This window comes from Panulirus ornatus, chromosome 19 (assembly GCF_036320965.1).
Source record: "Panulirus ornatus isolate Po-2019 chromosome 19, ASM3632096v1, whole genome shotgun sequence".
In the NCBI taxonomy this organism is placed as follows: Eukaryota; Metazoa; Arthropoda; class Malacostraca; order Decapoda; family Palinuridae; genus Panulirus; species Panulirus ornatus.
The window spans coordinates 60,557,782-60,572,757 of record NC_092242.1 but is presented as its reverse complement, the minus strand read 5'-3'; the positions used below and the strand labels follow the sequence as shown (position 1 = coordinate 60,572,757).

The 14,976-nt window shown below is 42.8% G+C and overlaps 1 protein-coding gene across 3 annotated transcripts in view; it reads right to left on the bottom strand.

Annotated features, from left to right (window-relative positions):
• The window catches only part of tnc (tenectin), a 158,905-nt gene that overhangs the window by 2,686 nt on the left and 141,243 nt on the right, over nucleotides 1-14,976 (bottom strand). For all 3 annotated transcript variants that reach the window (XM_071674004.1, XM_071674006.1, XM_071674007.1), the window contains exons 15-18: nucleotides 14,618-14,833; nucleotides 11,071-12,120; nucleotides 8,653-9,699; nucleotides 308-1,691 (exon numbers count right to left, since the gene is read on the bottom strand). In XM_071674004.1, the coding sequence (XP_071530105.1) occupies nucleotides 308-1,691; nucleotides 8,653-9,699; nucleotides 11,071-12,120; nucleotides 14,618-14,833 (3,697 nt within the window). The remainder of the gene's footprint in view (nucleotides 1-307; nucleotides 1,692-8,652; nucleotides 9,700-11,070; nucleotides 12,121-14,617; nucleotides 14,834-14,976) is intronic.

Sequence of the window (14,976 nt, the reverse complement as noted above, 5' to 3'; positions counted from 1 at the left end):
TCCAGCACTGTGATCTTTAAGTGCACTGGAAACATGCATTTAATTATATTTGAAAAAAAAAATACATTTAAATGTTTTGGTTTAATTCAAAAAGGCTTTCTATGTCTAGTTATATATAAACAAAATATTACTATGATAATGTGGTTGAGGAGCCTTTTGCTAATGTTTAGTGGAGGTATGCAAAGAGCATAAAATGGGTACAATATGTTGACATAGGAGGGAGGACGATGTAGGCCCAGGGTTGGGTGTTTTTGTAATGGCTTATAAAAATATTTAAAATCAAACATGAAATGTAAACTGTACTGACCTGCACTCCAGGCAAGGTCCTGAAGCTTCCTCGACTAGTTCACCAGCGTGGTAGAAACGGTCACTGATCTCACACATGACCACCTCCTGAACCTGCTGGACTGGTGGGTAGATGGGTATGGGCGTTGTGGTAGTAGTGATGTTGACCACACTCTGAGTGACTGGACACTCATACCGTGGGCAGCAGTAGCCCGTAATGGCCTCCTCATAACAGCCAGGAATGGGTGGTGGGCAGGACTGCTGTAAGCAGATAATGTCACTTCGGAAACAGAAGCAAAAGTCGCATGGATCTTTACGGGGGATCTGCTGTGCCGACACATATACCTTTCCATCAAAGAGGCAAGCCCCTGGACCAAGCACCATATCTGTGACTGTTGTAGGGGTCCATGGAGTGGCCGTTGTAGTGTCAGTTCCTAGGTAAGAAGGCAAGGGCGACTTTTCTGTACTTGAAGGTTCTTTCTCTTCTGGCTCACTAACTGCTGGCTTTTCGGTACTGGATAATACCTGCTGGGTAGGTGCAGTTTCTCCTACAGTGGTTGCAGTTTCACTGATAGCATCAGACTGAGTAACAGCTATAGTAGCTTCAGTTATTTGGCCAGCACTTGTTGATTCTGTTGAGACTGAAGGCTCCTCAGACAAGGTGACAGAGGAAGGCTCTACAGGTGGATATGTTGTACCATCTTCATGTTCAGTCTCAGTGACTGAACCCTCACTTGATATTGTTGCTTCAACTGTACTCGACTCGATAACACTTACTGAAGTCGCAGACTCAGTAGCAGCAGTTTCTTTAGAATATCCAGCTTCAGTTGTTGCTGAAGAATCAGTAACAACAGTTCCACTCACGTCAGAGGTACTGTTGGTACTCTGAGATGCATCAGTGACCTGTGATTGCCCAGTGACAGCTGATTCTTCAGTAACGATAGAAGACTCGGTGGCACCCGGTCCCTCGGATGAATCCAAGCCATCGGTAGCAAGGGACGCCTCAGTCACATGAGTGTGGCTATCATCTGGAGTGATAGGTGTTGCACTGGTGCTGTGATGGTCAGTACTCTGGGAACTCTCAGTCACTATGGTAGACTCTGGAAAAGCAGGCTCACTCACAATATCCATGCCAGTGGATGTTTCATGTTCACCAGTTGTCTCATCCTCACCAGTTGTTTCACTCATGTCAGTTGGAGCATAAATGGTCGTTTCATCAACAGGGGAGGGACTTTCAGTTCCTGTTTCATCAACTTGTGGTGGTGGAATAGTAGTGTACCCATCACTAGTTGTAGGGTAAGTGGTAACTTGGATGCCCTCCGGTGCAGTTACATCTGTTGTTAGTGATCCCTCATCAACTTGCTCTGGCTTAGATGTAATGTGAGGGGTAGTCTCCACATCTGCATCTGGAAGGTACAAGGGATTGAATTATTCAGCATTACTTCCATTCACCAGATAGTGACACTGTTTTCAACCTTCACTATAATTCACATTACACAAAACATACACACACATACATATATAGTTATATTCTCTCTCTCTCTCTCTCTCTCTCTCTCTCTCTCTCTCTCTCTCTCTCTCTCTCTCTCTCTCTCTCTCTCTCATATATATATATTTATATATAAATATATATATATATATATATATATATATATATATATATATATATATATATATATAGGGGAGAAAGAATACTTCCCATGTATTCCATGCGTGTCGTAGAAGGCGACTAAAAGGGGAGGGAGCGGGTGGCTGGAAATCCTCCCCTCTGGTTTTTTTTTCAATTTTCCAAAAGAAGGAACAGAGAAGGGGGGCCAGGTGAGGATATTCCCTCAATGGCCCAGTCCTCTGTTCTTAACGCTACCTCGCTAATGCGGGAAATAGCGAATAGTATGAAAGATATATATATATTTCTTTCATACCATTTGCCATTTCCGCATTAGCAAGGTAGCGTTAAGAACAGAGGACTGGGCCTTTGAGGGAATATCCTCACGTGGCCCCCTTGTCTCTTCCTTCTTTTGGAAAAAAAAGAGAAAAAAATATTCCTTTTTCTTTCTTTTTTTTTCTTTTCACACTATTCACCATTTCCCACATTAGTGAGGCAGCGTTAAGAACAGAGGACTGAGTCTTTGAAGGAAGTCCTCACTTGGCCCCCTTCTCTGTTCCTTCTTTCGGGAAATTAAAAATGAGAAGGGAGGATTTCTAGCCCCCCGCTCCCTCCCCTTTTAGTCACCTTCTACGACACGTAGAGATGGAAAGTATTCTTTCTCCCCTATCCCCAGGGATATTTCTGGGAAATTATATGGGAGGGTATTGAGAGGGTGAAGGCATGTACAGAGCATCAGATTGGGGAAAAGTAGTGTGGTTTCAGAAGTGGTAGAGGATGTGTGGATCAGGTGTTTGCTTTGAAGAATGTATGTGAGAAATACTTAGAAAAGCAAATGGATTTATATGTAGCATTTATGGATTTGGAGAAGACATATGATAGAGTTGATAGAGATGCTCTGTGGAAGGTATTAAGAATATATGGTGTGCGAGGCAAGTTGTTAGAAACAGTGAAAAGTTTTTATCGAGGATGTAAGGCATGTGTACGTGTAGGAAGAAAGGAAAGTGATTGGTTCTCAGTGAATGTTGGTTTGCGGCAGGGGTGTGTGATGTCTCCATGGTTGTTTAATTTGTTTATGGATGGGGTTGTTAGGGAGGTGAATGCAAGAGTTTTGGAAAGAGGGGCAAGTATGCAGTCTGTTGTGGATAAGAGAGCTTGGGAAGTAAGTCAGTTGTTCACTGATGATACAGAGCTGGTGGCTGATTCGTGTGAGAAACTGCAGAAGCTGGTGACTGAGTTTGGTAAAGAGTGTGAAAGAAGAAAGCTGAGAGTAAATGTGAATAAGAGCAAGGTTATTAGGTACAGTAGGGTTGAGGGACAAGTCAAATGGGAGGTAAGTTTAAATGGAGAAAAACTGGAGGAAGTGAAGTGTGTTAGACATCTGGGAGTGGATTTGGCAGCGGATGTCACCATGGAAGCGGAAGTGAATCATAGGGTGGGGGAGGGGGCGAAAGTTCTGGGAGCATTGAAGAATGTGTGGAAGTCGAGAACATTATCTCGGGAAGCAAAAATGGGTATGTTTGAAGGAATAGTGGTTCCAACAATGTTATGTGGTTGCAAGGCTATAGATAGAGTTGTGCTGAGGAAGGTGGATGTGTTGGAAATGAGATGTTTGAGGACAATATGTGGTGTGAGGTGGTTTGATCGAGTAAGTAATAATAGGGTAAGAGAGATGTGTGGTAATAAAAAGAGTGTGGTTGAGAGAGCAGAAGAGGGTGTTTTGAAATGGTTTGGTCACATGGAGAAAATGAGTAAGGAAAGATTGACAAAGAGGATATATGTGTCAGGGGTGGAGGGAACAAGGAGAAGTTTGAGACCAAATTAGAGGTGGAAAGATGGAGTGAAAAAGATTTTGAGTGATCGGGGCCTGAACATGCAGGAGGGTGAAAGGCGTGCAAGAAATAGAGTGAATTGGAACGATGTGGTATACCAGGGTCGACGTGCTGTCAATGGATTAAACCAGGGCATGTGAAGCGTCTGGGATAAACCAGGGGAAGTTCTGTGGGGCCTGGATGTGGAAAGGGAGCTGTGGTTTCGGTGCATTATTACATGACAGCTAGAGACTGAGTGTGAACGAATGTGGCCTTTGTTGTCTTTTCCTAGCGCTACCTCGCGCACATATGGGGGAAGGGGGTTGTTATTTCATGTGTGGCAGTGTGGCGATGGGAAAGAATAAAGGCGGACAGTATGACTTATGTACATTGTGTATATATGTGTATGTGTGTACATATATGTACACATTGAGATGTACAGGTATGTATAATTGCGTTTGTGGACGTGTATGTATATACATGTGTATGTGGGTGGGTTGGGCCATTCTTTCGTCTGTTTCCTTGTGCTACCTCGTTAACGCGGGAGACAGCAACAAAGTAAAATAAATAAACAGTAAATAAAATAATATAAATATCTTTTTCTTTCTTTTTTCATATTATTCGCCATTTCCCACGTTAGCAAGGTAGCATTAAGAACAGAGGACTGGGCCTTTGAGGGAATATCCTCACCTGGCCCCCTTCTTTGCTCCCTCTTTTGGAAAATTTAGAAAAAAACGAGGGGAGGATTTCCAGCCACCCACTTGCTCCCCTTTGAGTTGCCTGCTACGACACGCAGGTAATACATGGGAAGTATTCTTTCTCCCCTGTCCCCAGGGGTGATATATATTCGCCATTTACCGTGATAGCGAGATAGTATTAAGAACAGAGGACTGACCTTAGAGAGAAAATCCTCACTTGGCCCCCCTGTTTTGGAAAAGTAAACTCTGGAGGGGAGGATTTCCATCCCCCGCTCCCTCCCCCGTTTAGTCGCCCTCTACAACACGCAGAGGATACATGGGATGAATTCTTTCTCTCCTATCCCCAGGTATATATATATATTATATATGGGCAGATTAGAGAGGGTAGTGAGTGGTGGGATGAAGAAGTAAGATTATTAGTGAAAGAGGAAATGCATTTGGACAATTTTTGTAGGGAAATAGTGCAAATGACTGGGAGATGTATAAGAAAAAAGGGGCAAGAGGTCAAGAGAAAGGTGCAAGAGATGAAAAAGAGGGCAAATGAGAGTTGGGGTGAGAGAGTATCATTAAATTTTAGGGAGAATAAAAAGATGCTTTGGAAGGAGGTAAATAAAGTGAGTAACACGAGAACAAATGGGAACATTGGTGAAGGGGACTAATGGGGAGGTAATAACAAGTAGTGGTGATGGGAGAAGGAGATGAAGTGGTATTTTGAAGGTTTGTTGAATGTATTAGATAACAGAGTGGCAGATATAGGGTGTTTTGGTAGAGGTGGTGTGCGAAGTGAGAGAATTAGGGAAAATTATTTGGTAAACAGGGAAGAGGTAGTGAAAGCTTTGCGGAAGATGAAAGCCGGCAAGGCGGCGGGTTTGGATGGTATTGTGGTGGAATTTATTAAAAAATGGGGTGACTGTGTTGTTGATTGGTTGGTAAGGATATTTTAATGTATGTATGGCTCATAGTGAAGTGCCTGAGGATTGGTAGAATGCATGCATAGTGCCTTTGTACAAAGGCAAAGGGGATAAAAGTGAGTGTTCAAATTACAGAGGTATAAGCTTATTGAGTATTCTTGGGAAATTATATGGCAGGGTATTGATTGAGAAGGTGAAGGCATGTACAGAGCATCAGATTGGGGAAGAGCAGTGTGGTTTCAGAAGTGGTAGAGGATGTGTGGATCAGGTGTTTGCTTTGAAGAATGTATGGGAGAAATACTTAGAAAAACAAATGGATTTGTATGTAGCATTTATGGATCTGGAAAAGGAATATGATAGAATTGACAGAGATGCTCTGTGGAAGGTGTTAAGAATATATGGTGTAGGAGGCAAGTTGCTAGAAGCAGTGAAAAGTTTTCATCGATGATGTAAGGCATGTGTGCGAGTAGGAAGAAAGGAAAGTGACTGGTTCTCAGTGAATGTCGGTTTGCGGCATGGATGCATGATGTCTCCATGCTTGTTTGATTTGTTTATGGATGAGGTTGTTAGGGAGGTGAATGCAAGAGTTTTGGAGAGAGGCACAAGTATGCAGTCTGTTGTGGATGAGAGGGCTTGGGAAGTGAGTCAGTTGTTGTTTGCTGATGATACAGCACTGGTGGCTGATCTGGGTAAGAAACTGCAGAAGCTGGTGATTGAGTTTGGTAAAGTGTGTGAAAGAAGAAAGCTGAGAGTAAAAGTGAATAAGAGCAAGGTTATTAGGTACAGTAGGGTTGTGGGACAAGTCAACTGGCAGGTAAGTTTGAATGGAGAAAAACTGGAGGAAGTGAAGTGTTTTAGACATCTGGGAGTGGATTTGGCAGTGGATGGAACCATGGAAGCGGAGGTGAGTCACAGGTTGGGGGAGGGGGTGAAAGTTCGAGAGCACTGAAAATTGTGTGGAAGGCGAGAACATTATCTCGGAAAGCAAAAATCGGTATGTTTGAAGGAATAGTGATTACAACAATGTTATATAGTTGCGAGGCATGGGCTATAGATAGGGTTGTGCGGAGGAGAGTGGATGTGTTGGAAATGAGATGTTTGAGGACAATATGTGGTGTGAGGTGGTTTGATCAAGTAAGTGATGAAAGGATAAGAGAGATGTTGTGGTAATAAAAAGAGTGTGGTTGAGAGAGCAGAAGAGGGTGTTTTGAAATGGTTTGGTCACACGGAGAGAATGAGTGAGGAAAGATTGACCAAGAGGATATATGTGTCAGAGGTGGAGGGAACGAGGAGAAGTTTGAGACCAAATTGGAGGTGGAAAGATGGAGTGAAAAAGATTTTGAGTGATCGGGGCCTGAACATGCAGGAGGGTGAAAGGCATGCAAGGAATAGAGTGAATTGGAACGATGTGTTATACCGGGGTCGACGTGCTGTGAATGGATTGAACTAGGGCATGTGAAGCGTCTGGGGTAAACCATGGAAAGTTCTATGGGGCCTGGATGTGGAAAGGGAGCTGTGGTTTTGGTGCATTATTACATGACAGCTAGAGACTGAGTGTGAACGAATGTGGCCTTTATTGTCTTTTCCTAGCGCTACCTCGCGCACATACGGGGGGAGGGGGGGTTGTTATTCCATGTGTGGCGAGGGGGCGATGGGAATAAATAAAGGCAGACAGTATGAATTAAGTACATGTGTATATAAGTATATGTCTGTGTGTATATATATATATATATGTGTACATTGAGATGTATAGGTATGTATATTTGCGTGTGTGGACGTGTATGTATGTACATGTGTATGCGGGTGGGTTGGGCCATTCTTTCGTGTTTCCTTGCGCTACCTCGCTAACGCGGGAGACAGCGACAAAGCAAAATGAATAAATAAATAAAAATATATTACTTGACTGTTTCTCAACTCCCGCGGTAACTTCTAGAACAGGTGAAACTATGGACCTTGTTCACTCACATCCACTTACTCAAAAATCTGTTCCAAGGATTAGGTGAAATGAAAGACGGGCATTCCGGCGCACTCCGTCACATAACATGAGCAGTTGGTATATAAGAGCAGTGCTTGCAGACACATCACTGATTTCCTTAGACGGAGGAAAAACATTTCCTGGATTTATTTTTCTTTCTTCATATATTTACCTACAAATCTTAGGTTGATCTGAAAAAGTTTGATCTATTGATATGGAAAAATTAAGTAAATTCGCCTGGGATCATATAAAACATCTCAGCAACAACACATATGAAGCTTTGTCGTAATCAGGCTTGCTCTCTACAGTGATGTTGTCGAGACATACCTTACATTATATTTCGCCAGATGCTCATGATCATCGGACAAAACTAGGAACAGAGTTTTCTCTTTCACCGTACAATGCACTGAAACTAGAGCCCAACATACACAGCCAAGCTACACAGACTATTCTGTGCCTTCCCATGATCAATTTATTGTTCTTGTTCAGCCCATGAACAGCAAGGTGCCTTCCACCTCACTTCTTCCTTTCCTTCCCCTTGGTCACCCAGTCCTCCTGGCTCCTCCACTTCTGACACATAGGTCCTCTTCGTCTGTCTTTCTTCGTTCATGCTCTCCTTATGACTGAACCAAATTAGCACACCTTAGTCCACACTTGTAATTAGAGTACGCTTACTACCACACCTCTCGCTCTTATGCTGTCTTTCTATACACGATAAACCTGACTTACCCCACATTTTTTTTTTTTTTTAAGTTGGAGGCTCCAATAAGGGACAGAAGTCCACATCAAGGGAGGGCCTTAAATAAAATATAGAGAGGCTAATGAAAGGGAAAAGACAGAGGCAAGGGAAAGTATTTACATATTGTGCTCAGGCATTTCAATTCCATGCCCACCCTTTCGCGATATTCTGCATTCAGGGCCCAAGACTCGCATCCATACAACCCTGTCGGGCTTACTACACCTTTAAACAAAACCATGTTTACCCTTGGAGCACCGATCTCTCCTTCCACACAACCTTCAGTGCACTCAGAAAGTCAATACCCTCTCCGATCTTATCCTCACTTCATCTTCAATGATTCCACGTGGTACCATGTACACTCTCAGGTTCTTAGAAATCTGTACATAATGATCAGTCCATTTCAGAAAAACATCAAAACGGAAAAGTTGAAAAAAGGGAAGCTTCATATACGTTGAATAGAGTTCAGAAAAACATCAAAACGGAAAAGCAGAAAAAAGATAAGCTTCATATACGTTGATAGAGTTATGCAATCTGGATAACAGCACTTTCCCAATAAAAAGGAAGGGCTCAAAGACCGTTCAATTACTAATAATGGTGAGTAGTATACAGCATTTATGATATCAGTACCTGGATAAGATGAGGCCGTAGACTCCTCTGTTGATGATGGTACTGATGCTGGGTACTGGGTCACTGACGCTTCCGATGATGTGGGAGTAATGGAACTCTCTGTCTCACTACCATCTTCAGGTTCTTTCTCTTCTGGCTCACTGACTTCTGGTTTTCCGGTGCTCGATATCACCTGCTGGGTAGGTAGAGTTTCTCCTACAGTGGTTGCAGTTTCACTGATATCATCAGGCTGAGTAACAGCTGCGGTAGCTTCAGTTATTTGGCCAGCACTCGTTGATTCTGTCGACACTGAAGGCTCCTCAGACACAGTGACAGAGGAAGACTCTACAGGTGGATATGTTGTACCATCTTCATGTTCAGTCTCAGTGACTGGACCCTCACTTGATATTGTTGCTTCAATTGTACTCGACTCGATGACACTTGCTGAAGTTGCAGACTCAGTAGTAATAGATTCAGTAGAATCTCCAGCTTCAGTAGTTGTTGAAGAATCAGTAACAACAGTTCCACTCACGTCGGAGGTGCTGTCGGTACTCTGAGATGCATCAGTGACATATGATTGTCCAGTGACAGATGGTTCTCCAGTAACAACAGAAGACTCGGTGGCACCCGGTCCCTCAGTTGTATCCAAGCCATCGGTAGCAAGGGACGCCTCAGTCACATGAGTGTGGCTATCATCAGGAATGGTAGGTGTTGCACTAGTGCTGTGAAGGTCAGTACTTGGGGAACTGTCGGTCACTATGGTAGACTGTGTAAAGGCAGGCTCACTCACGCCATCCATGCCAGTGGATGTTTCATGTTCACCAGTTGTTTCATCCTCACCAGTTGTTTCACTCACGTCAGTTGGGGTATAAATGGTCGTTTCATCAACAGGGGAGGGACTTTCAGTTCCTGTTTCATCAACTTGTGCAGGTGGAACAGTAGTGTACCCATCACCAGTTGTAGGGTAAGAGGTAGCTTGGATGCCTTCTGGTGCAGTCACATCTGTTGTTAGTGATCCCTCATCAACTTGCTCTGGCTCAGATGCAACCTGAGTGGTAGTTTCCACGTCTGCAACGAGGAGGTACAAGGGGTTGAATTATTCAGCTTTACTTCCATTCATCAGATAGTGACATTGCTTATGACTTTTACTGTGATTCACATTGCACAAAACATACAATCACATACATATATTCTCTCTCTCTCTCTCTCTCTCTCTCTCTCTCTCTCTCTATATATATATATATATATATATATATATATATATATATATATATATATATATATATATATATATATAATTACCCCAGGACAAATTTCTATATAATAGTCCTCGTGTTACCCAGGATCTTTTCTTCAAGATTCATGTAGCCCAAGACTGCGCAGGTTCAATCTAGGGAAATGCAGAATCTTTAAGAGTGAAAAGTTCTTTGACGAGACAGTACTCCCATTGGTACAGTCTCGTCAGAGGTAAAGTTTCACTTGTGGTATAATCTCTTCTGACGGAGCCAGGTGACACACACACACACACACACACACACACATATATTCCATATGTTCTGGTTCAGCTCATAAACAGCAAGACTCCCCCCCTGGTGCAGCATCGCTCCATTTTGCTCTTTCCAGTGCACGCCTTACACCTTCTTGAATGTTCAAGTTCACATACCCTCTACTTCCTTCGATCAACCTTGGTCACCCAGTCCTCCAGGCACCTCAACTTCTGACACGCAAGTCCTCTTCGTCTCTCTTCCTTCGTTCAGGTTCTCCATATGACCAAACCAAACTAGCACACCTTGGGCCGGTGTCTCAATCAGAGTACGCTAACTACCACACCTCTCGCTCTTATACTGTCATTCTTTACGAGATCAACCCTCTTTACCCCACTTTTTTTCACGTTGGAAGCTTCAGTCAGGGACGGTATTCCATATCAAGGCCGAACCTTGATTGAAATATGGAAAGGTTAGTAATACGGAAACAAAAAGAGACAAGGGAAAGTTCACATACTGTGCTCAGGCATTTCAATCCCAACACGTCCACCCTCTCCTTATTTGGCATTCAGGGCTCAAGGCGCGTCCATACAACTCTGTCGAGCCTACTAAAACTTTAAACAAAACCAAATTTGCACTAGGAGACACCGACCTCTCCTTCCGCTCAATCATCTAAGCACCCAGAAGTTAACACCCTCTCCCATCTTATGGTCACTTCAGCTTTCATAGTTCCATTTGGTACTATGTCAAATCTCAGGTAACTAGTTTGTACATAATTATTAATTCCATTTCAAAGACATTGAAAGATAAAGAGTAGACAAAGGGGAAGTTTCATATAACTTCGAAGAATACATGCAACCCTGACAGTCACACTTTCCCATTAAAAGGGAAAGTCCCAAGGATCATTTAATTACTAATGATGGTGAGTAGAGAACAGCAGTTATGATATCAGTACCTGGGTAAGATGAGGCCGTAGACTCCTCTGTTGATGATGGTACTGATGCTGGGTACTGGGTCACTGACGCTTCCGATGATGTGGGAGTAATGGAGCTATCTGTCTCACTACCGTCTCCGGGTTCTTTCTCTTCTGGCTCACTGACCTCTGGTTTTCCGGTACTAGATATCACCTGCTGGGTAGGTGCAGTTTCTCCTAAAGTGGTTGCAGTTTCACTGATATCATCAGGCTGAGTAACAGCTGAGGTAGCTTCAGTCATTTGGCCAGCACTCGTTGATTCTGTCGAGACTGAAGGCTCCTTAGACACAGTGACAGAGGAAGACTCTACAGGTGGATACGTTGTACCATCTTCATGTTCAGTCTCCGTGACTGGATCCTCACTTGATATTGTTCCAATTGTACTGGACTCGGTAACACTTGATGAAGTCGCAGACTCAGTAGTAATAGATTCAGTAGAATCTCCAGCTTCAGTAGTTGTTGAAGAATCAGTAACTATAGTTCCACTCACGTCGGAGGTGCTGTCGGTACTCTGAGATTCATCAGTGACATATGATTGTCCAGTGACAGCTAGTTCTTCAGTAACAACAGAAGACTCGGTGGCACCCGGTCCCTCAGTTGTATCCAAGCCATCGGTAGCAAGGGACGCCTCAGTCACATGAGTGTGGCTATCATCAGGAATGGTAGGTGTTGCACTGGTGCTGTGATGGTCAGTACTTGGGGAACTCTCGGTCACTATGGTAGACTGTGTAAAGGCAGGCTCACTCACGCCATCCATGCCAGTGGATGTTTCATGTTCACCAGTTGTTTCATCCTCACCAGTTGTTTCACTCAGGTCAGTTGGGGTATAAATGGTCGTTTCATCAACAGGGGAGGGACTTTCAGTTCCTGTTTCATCAACTTGTGCAGGTGGAACAGTAGTGTACCCATCACCAGTTGTAGGGTAAGAGGTAGCTTGGATGCCTTCTGGTGCAGTCACATCTGTTGTTAGCGATCCCTCATCAACTTGCTCTGGCTCAGATGTAACCTGAGTGGTAGTGTCCACGTCTGTATCTGGAAGGAAAAATACAGTAGATTACGTCTTGCTCTTAAGTACATTTTGAAACGGTCGGTTGTAAACAGCAGTCGCCACGGGTAGTATTAGCGTCTCACCTTTCAGGTCTCTAAGCACTTCTTAGAACCATCTTGAACCATTTGTCTCAGATCAGTGTAGAAAGCAATCGTCCATCAAATTTCTAAAATCTCATGTCGATGAGTTATTACGTTGTCTGGAATTGCCTTACACCCTCCGTACCAGAATTACTTGTCTCAATGTGTATCACTATGACAAAGATACTAGGAAATATCTAATGTATCCCGTCATTTAAATTTTGCCTGTTTTTTTCTTATTCTTGCTCTCAATTTTCACACTTTTTTATCACCTTTTCCCTACTATACTATATTTTTTATGCCAAATAATCATGACCTGCTTGTTCTTGAGAAGATGATTCCATACCTACCCGGAAACCAAGAGATTATCATTTTTCTCCTTTTTCATTAAGCACTGGCCTTGATGACGACTTCTGTTCGTGAATGAATCCCTCAGTACAAAACAAAAACTTTTATCCATTACTACGAAGTGGACAATAAGGGAAAGGTCATGCATAGCGAACCTCTTAGATTTCTACGAGAGTGTAAGCTATTTATCTAGCCTGCCGGAAAGCATTTGTCACCGTGTCACACACAAAGCTGGTAATAAGGAACTAGATCTTCAGGCAGGAATAAGGTAAATGTCACCGCCGTGACCACTCTCCTGAATATTCTGGATCTGTTTTTCACCTCTAGTCCATCGCGATGTAACTTCACAAGTGTCGCCCCATATGGTTCATCGGACCACACTCTCATAAATATGTCTATAGAAATGGCACCTCTCACTCTATCAAGCCACATCTAAACGTAAATATTGGCATTTCAACAAAGCTGAGTGGAATGATTTACAAAAATTCTTTTCTGACTTTCCTTGAGTAAATTAGTCTTATGTGGTGATGCTAAACGCACAACAGAAGTTACTGTTGCGGGAGAATCAGTATGGTTTCAGAAGTGGCAGAGGATGTGTGGATCAAGTATTTGCTTTGAAAAGATGTGTGTGAGAAATACTTAGAAAAACACATTGATATGTAGGTAGCATTTATGGATCTGGAGAAAGCATATGATAGGTCTGACAGAGATGCCATATGGAAGGTCTTAAGACTATGCGGTGTTGGAGGAAAGCTGCTAAAAGTAGAGGAGTTTTTATCAAGTGTATAGAGTCTGAGGAATATGAAAGGCCTTGGGAAGTGAGCCACTTGTTTGTTGATACAGAACTGGTGGCAGATTCGAGTGAGAGACTGCAGAAGTTGATGACTGAGTTTGGAAGAGCATGCGAATGACGAAAGTTTAGTATGTAAATAAAAAATGTAAATAACAGCAAGATATTATGTTTAGCAGAGTTGAGAGACGGGAGAAGATCTGGGGATGTTAAGTGTTTTAGATACCTGGGAGTGGGCATGGCAGCGAATGGAACTATGAAAGCGGAAGCGAGTCATAAGGTGGGTAAGAGGGCGAAGATTCTGGGAGCTCTGAAGAATGTGTGGAAAGAGAGAACTGTGTCTGGGAGATCAAAGATGTTTATGTTTAAAGGAATAGTAATCCCAATAAAATCATACGGATGCAAGGCATAGACTATAGATAAAGTTGTGCGGAGGAGGGTGGATGTGTTGGAAATGAAGCGTTTAAGGACATTATGTAGTGTTAGGTGGTTTAATCGAGTAAGTCATGAAAGGATAAGAAAGAGGCTTAGTAATGAAAATAAGAATATGGTTGAGTGAGCAGAAAAGGGTTTGCTGAATGGGTTTGGCCGTATGGATCGAATGTGTGAGGAAAGATTGACAGAGGAGATGTGCCAGAGGTGGAGGGAACAAGGAGAACGGGGAGATCAAATTGGAGATGAAAAGATGGAATGAAATTTTTGGGGGGGCTATCGGGGCCTGAACATCCAGGAGGGTGAAAGGCGTGCACAAGATAGAGTGAATTGGAATGATGTGAAGTTTCCGGGGTAAACCATGGAAAGGTCTGTGAGGCCTGGTTGTGGATAGGGAGCTAGAGTTTCGGTGCATTACACATGACAGCTAGAGAATGGATGTGAGTGGATGTGGCCTTTCTTCTGTTCCTGGCGCTACTTCGCTAACGCAGAAAACGGCTATCAAGTATTATGATATATATATATATATATATATATATATATATATATATATATATATATATATATATATATATATATATATATGACAGAAAATGTTCCAGTCGAATCATATCCAATATGAACAATACTACCGACTCCAATGTAACAAAATAGCACATGTAAACATATGTCTCTATACTATGTACAAAATATGAGTGTCTTTAACGGAGGACGAGGTAACGATTACTAACGCAGAGAAATACAAAATCTTCCACGTATTCTATGTTGTCTTCATCGTTATAGATTTCGCACATTATGGTATTTGTACTGAGGCTTAGTAACAGTCCTTACCACAGTGATATTCAGTTGGGCAACAGCTGCCTTCAGCTGGTGGCACTGGTGTGCAGTTGGTGCCAGTAGGGGGCGGGCAGTCTCGTTTGGCACAGATGACCTCGCCACTAATGCAGTAACAGTCTGTACACAAGTCTGGACTCGGGACATATTCACCCTCCGAGTACAGGACCTCATCACGAATGCATCCAGGATATGGAGTAGGATCCACAGAAGCTGTAAAAGGATGACATTAGTGGATCTATAGTCAATCACAAACATGGTAACGTTATTGGATCTATATATTCAAACACAATAATTATGACACTACTGGATATATGTTCAATCATAAAAATAATGACATTATTGGACATATATTC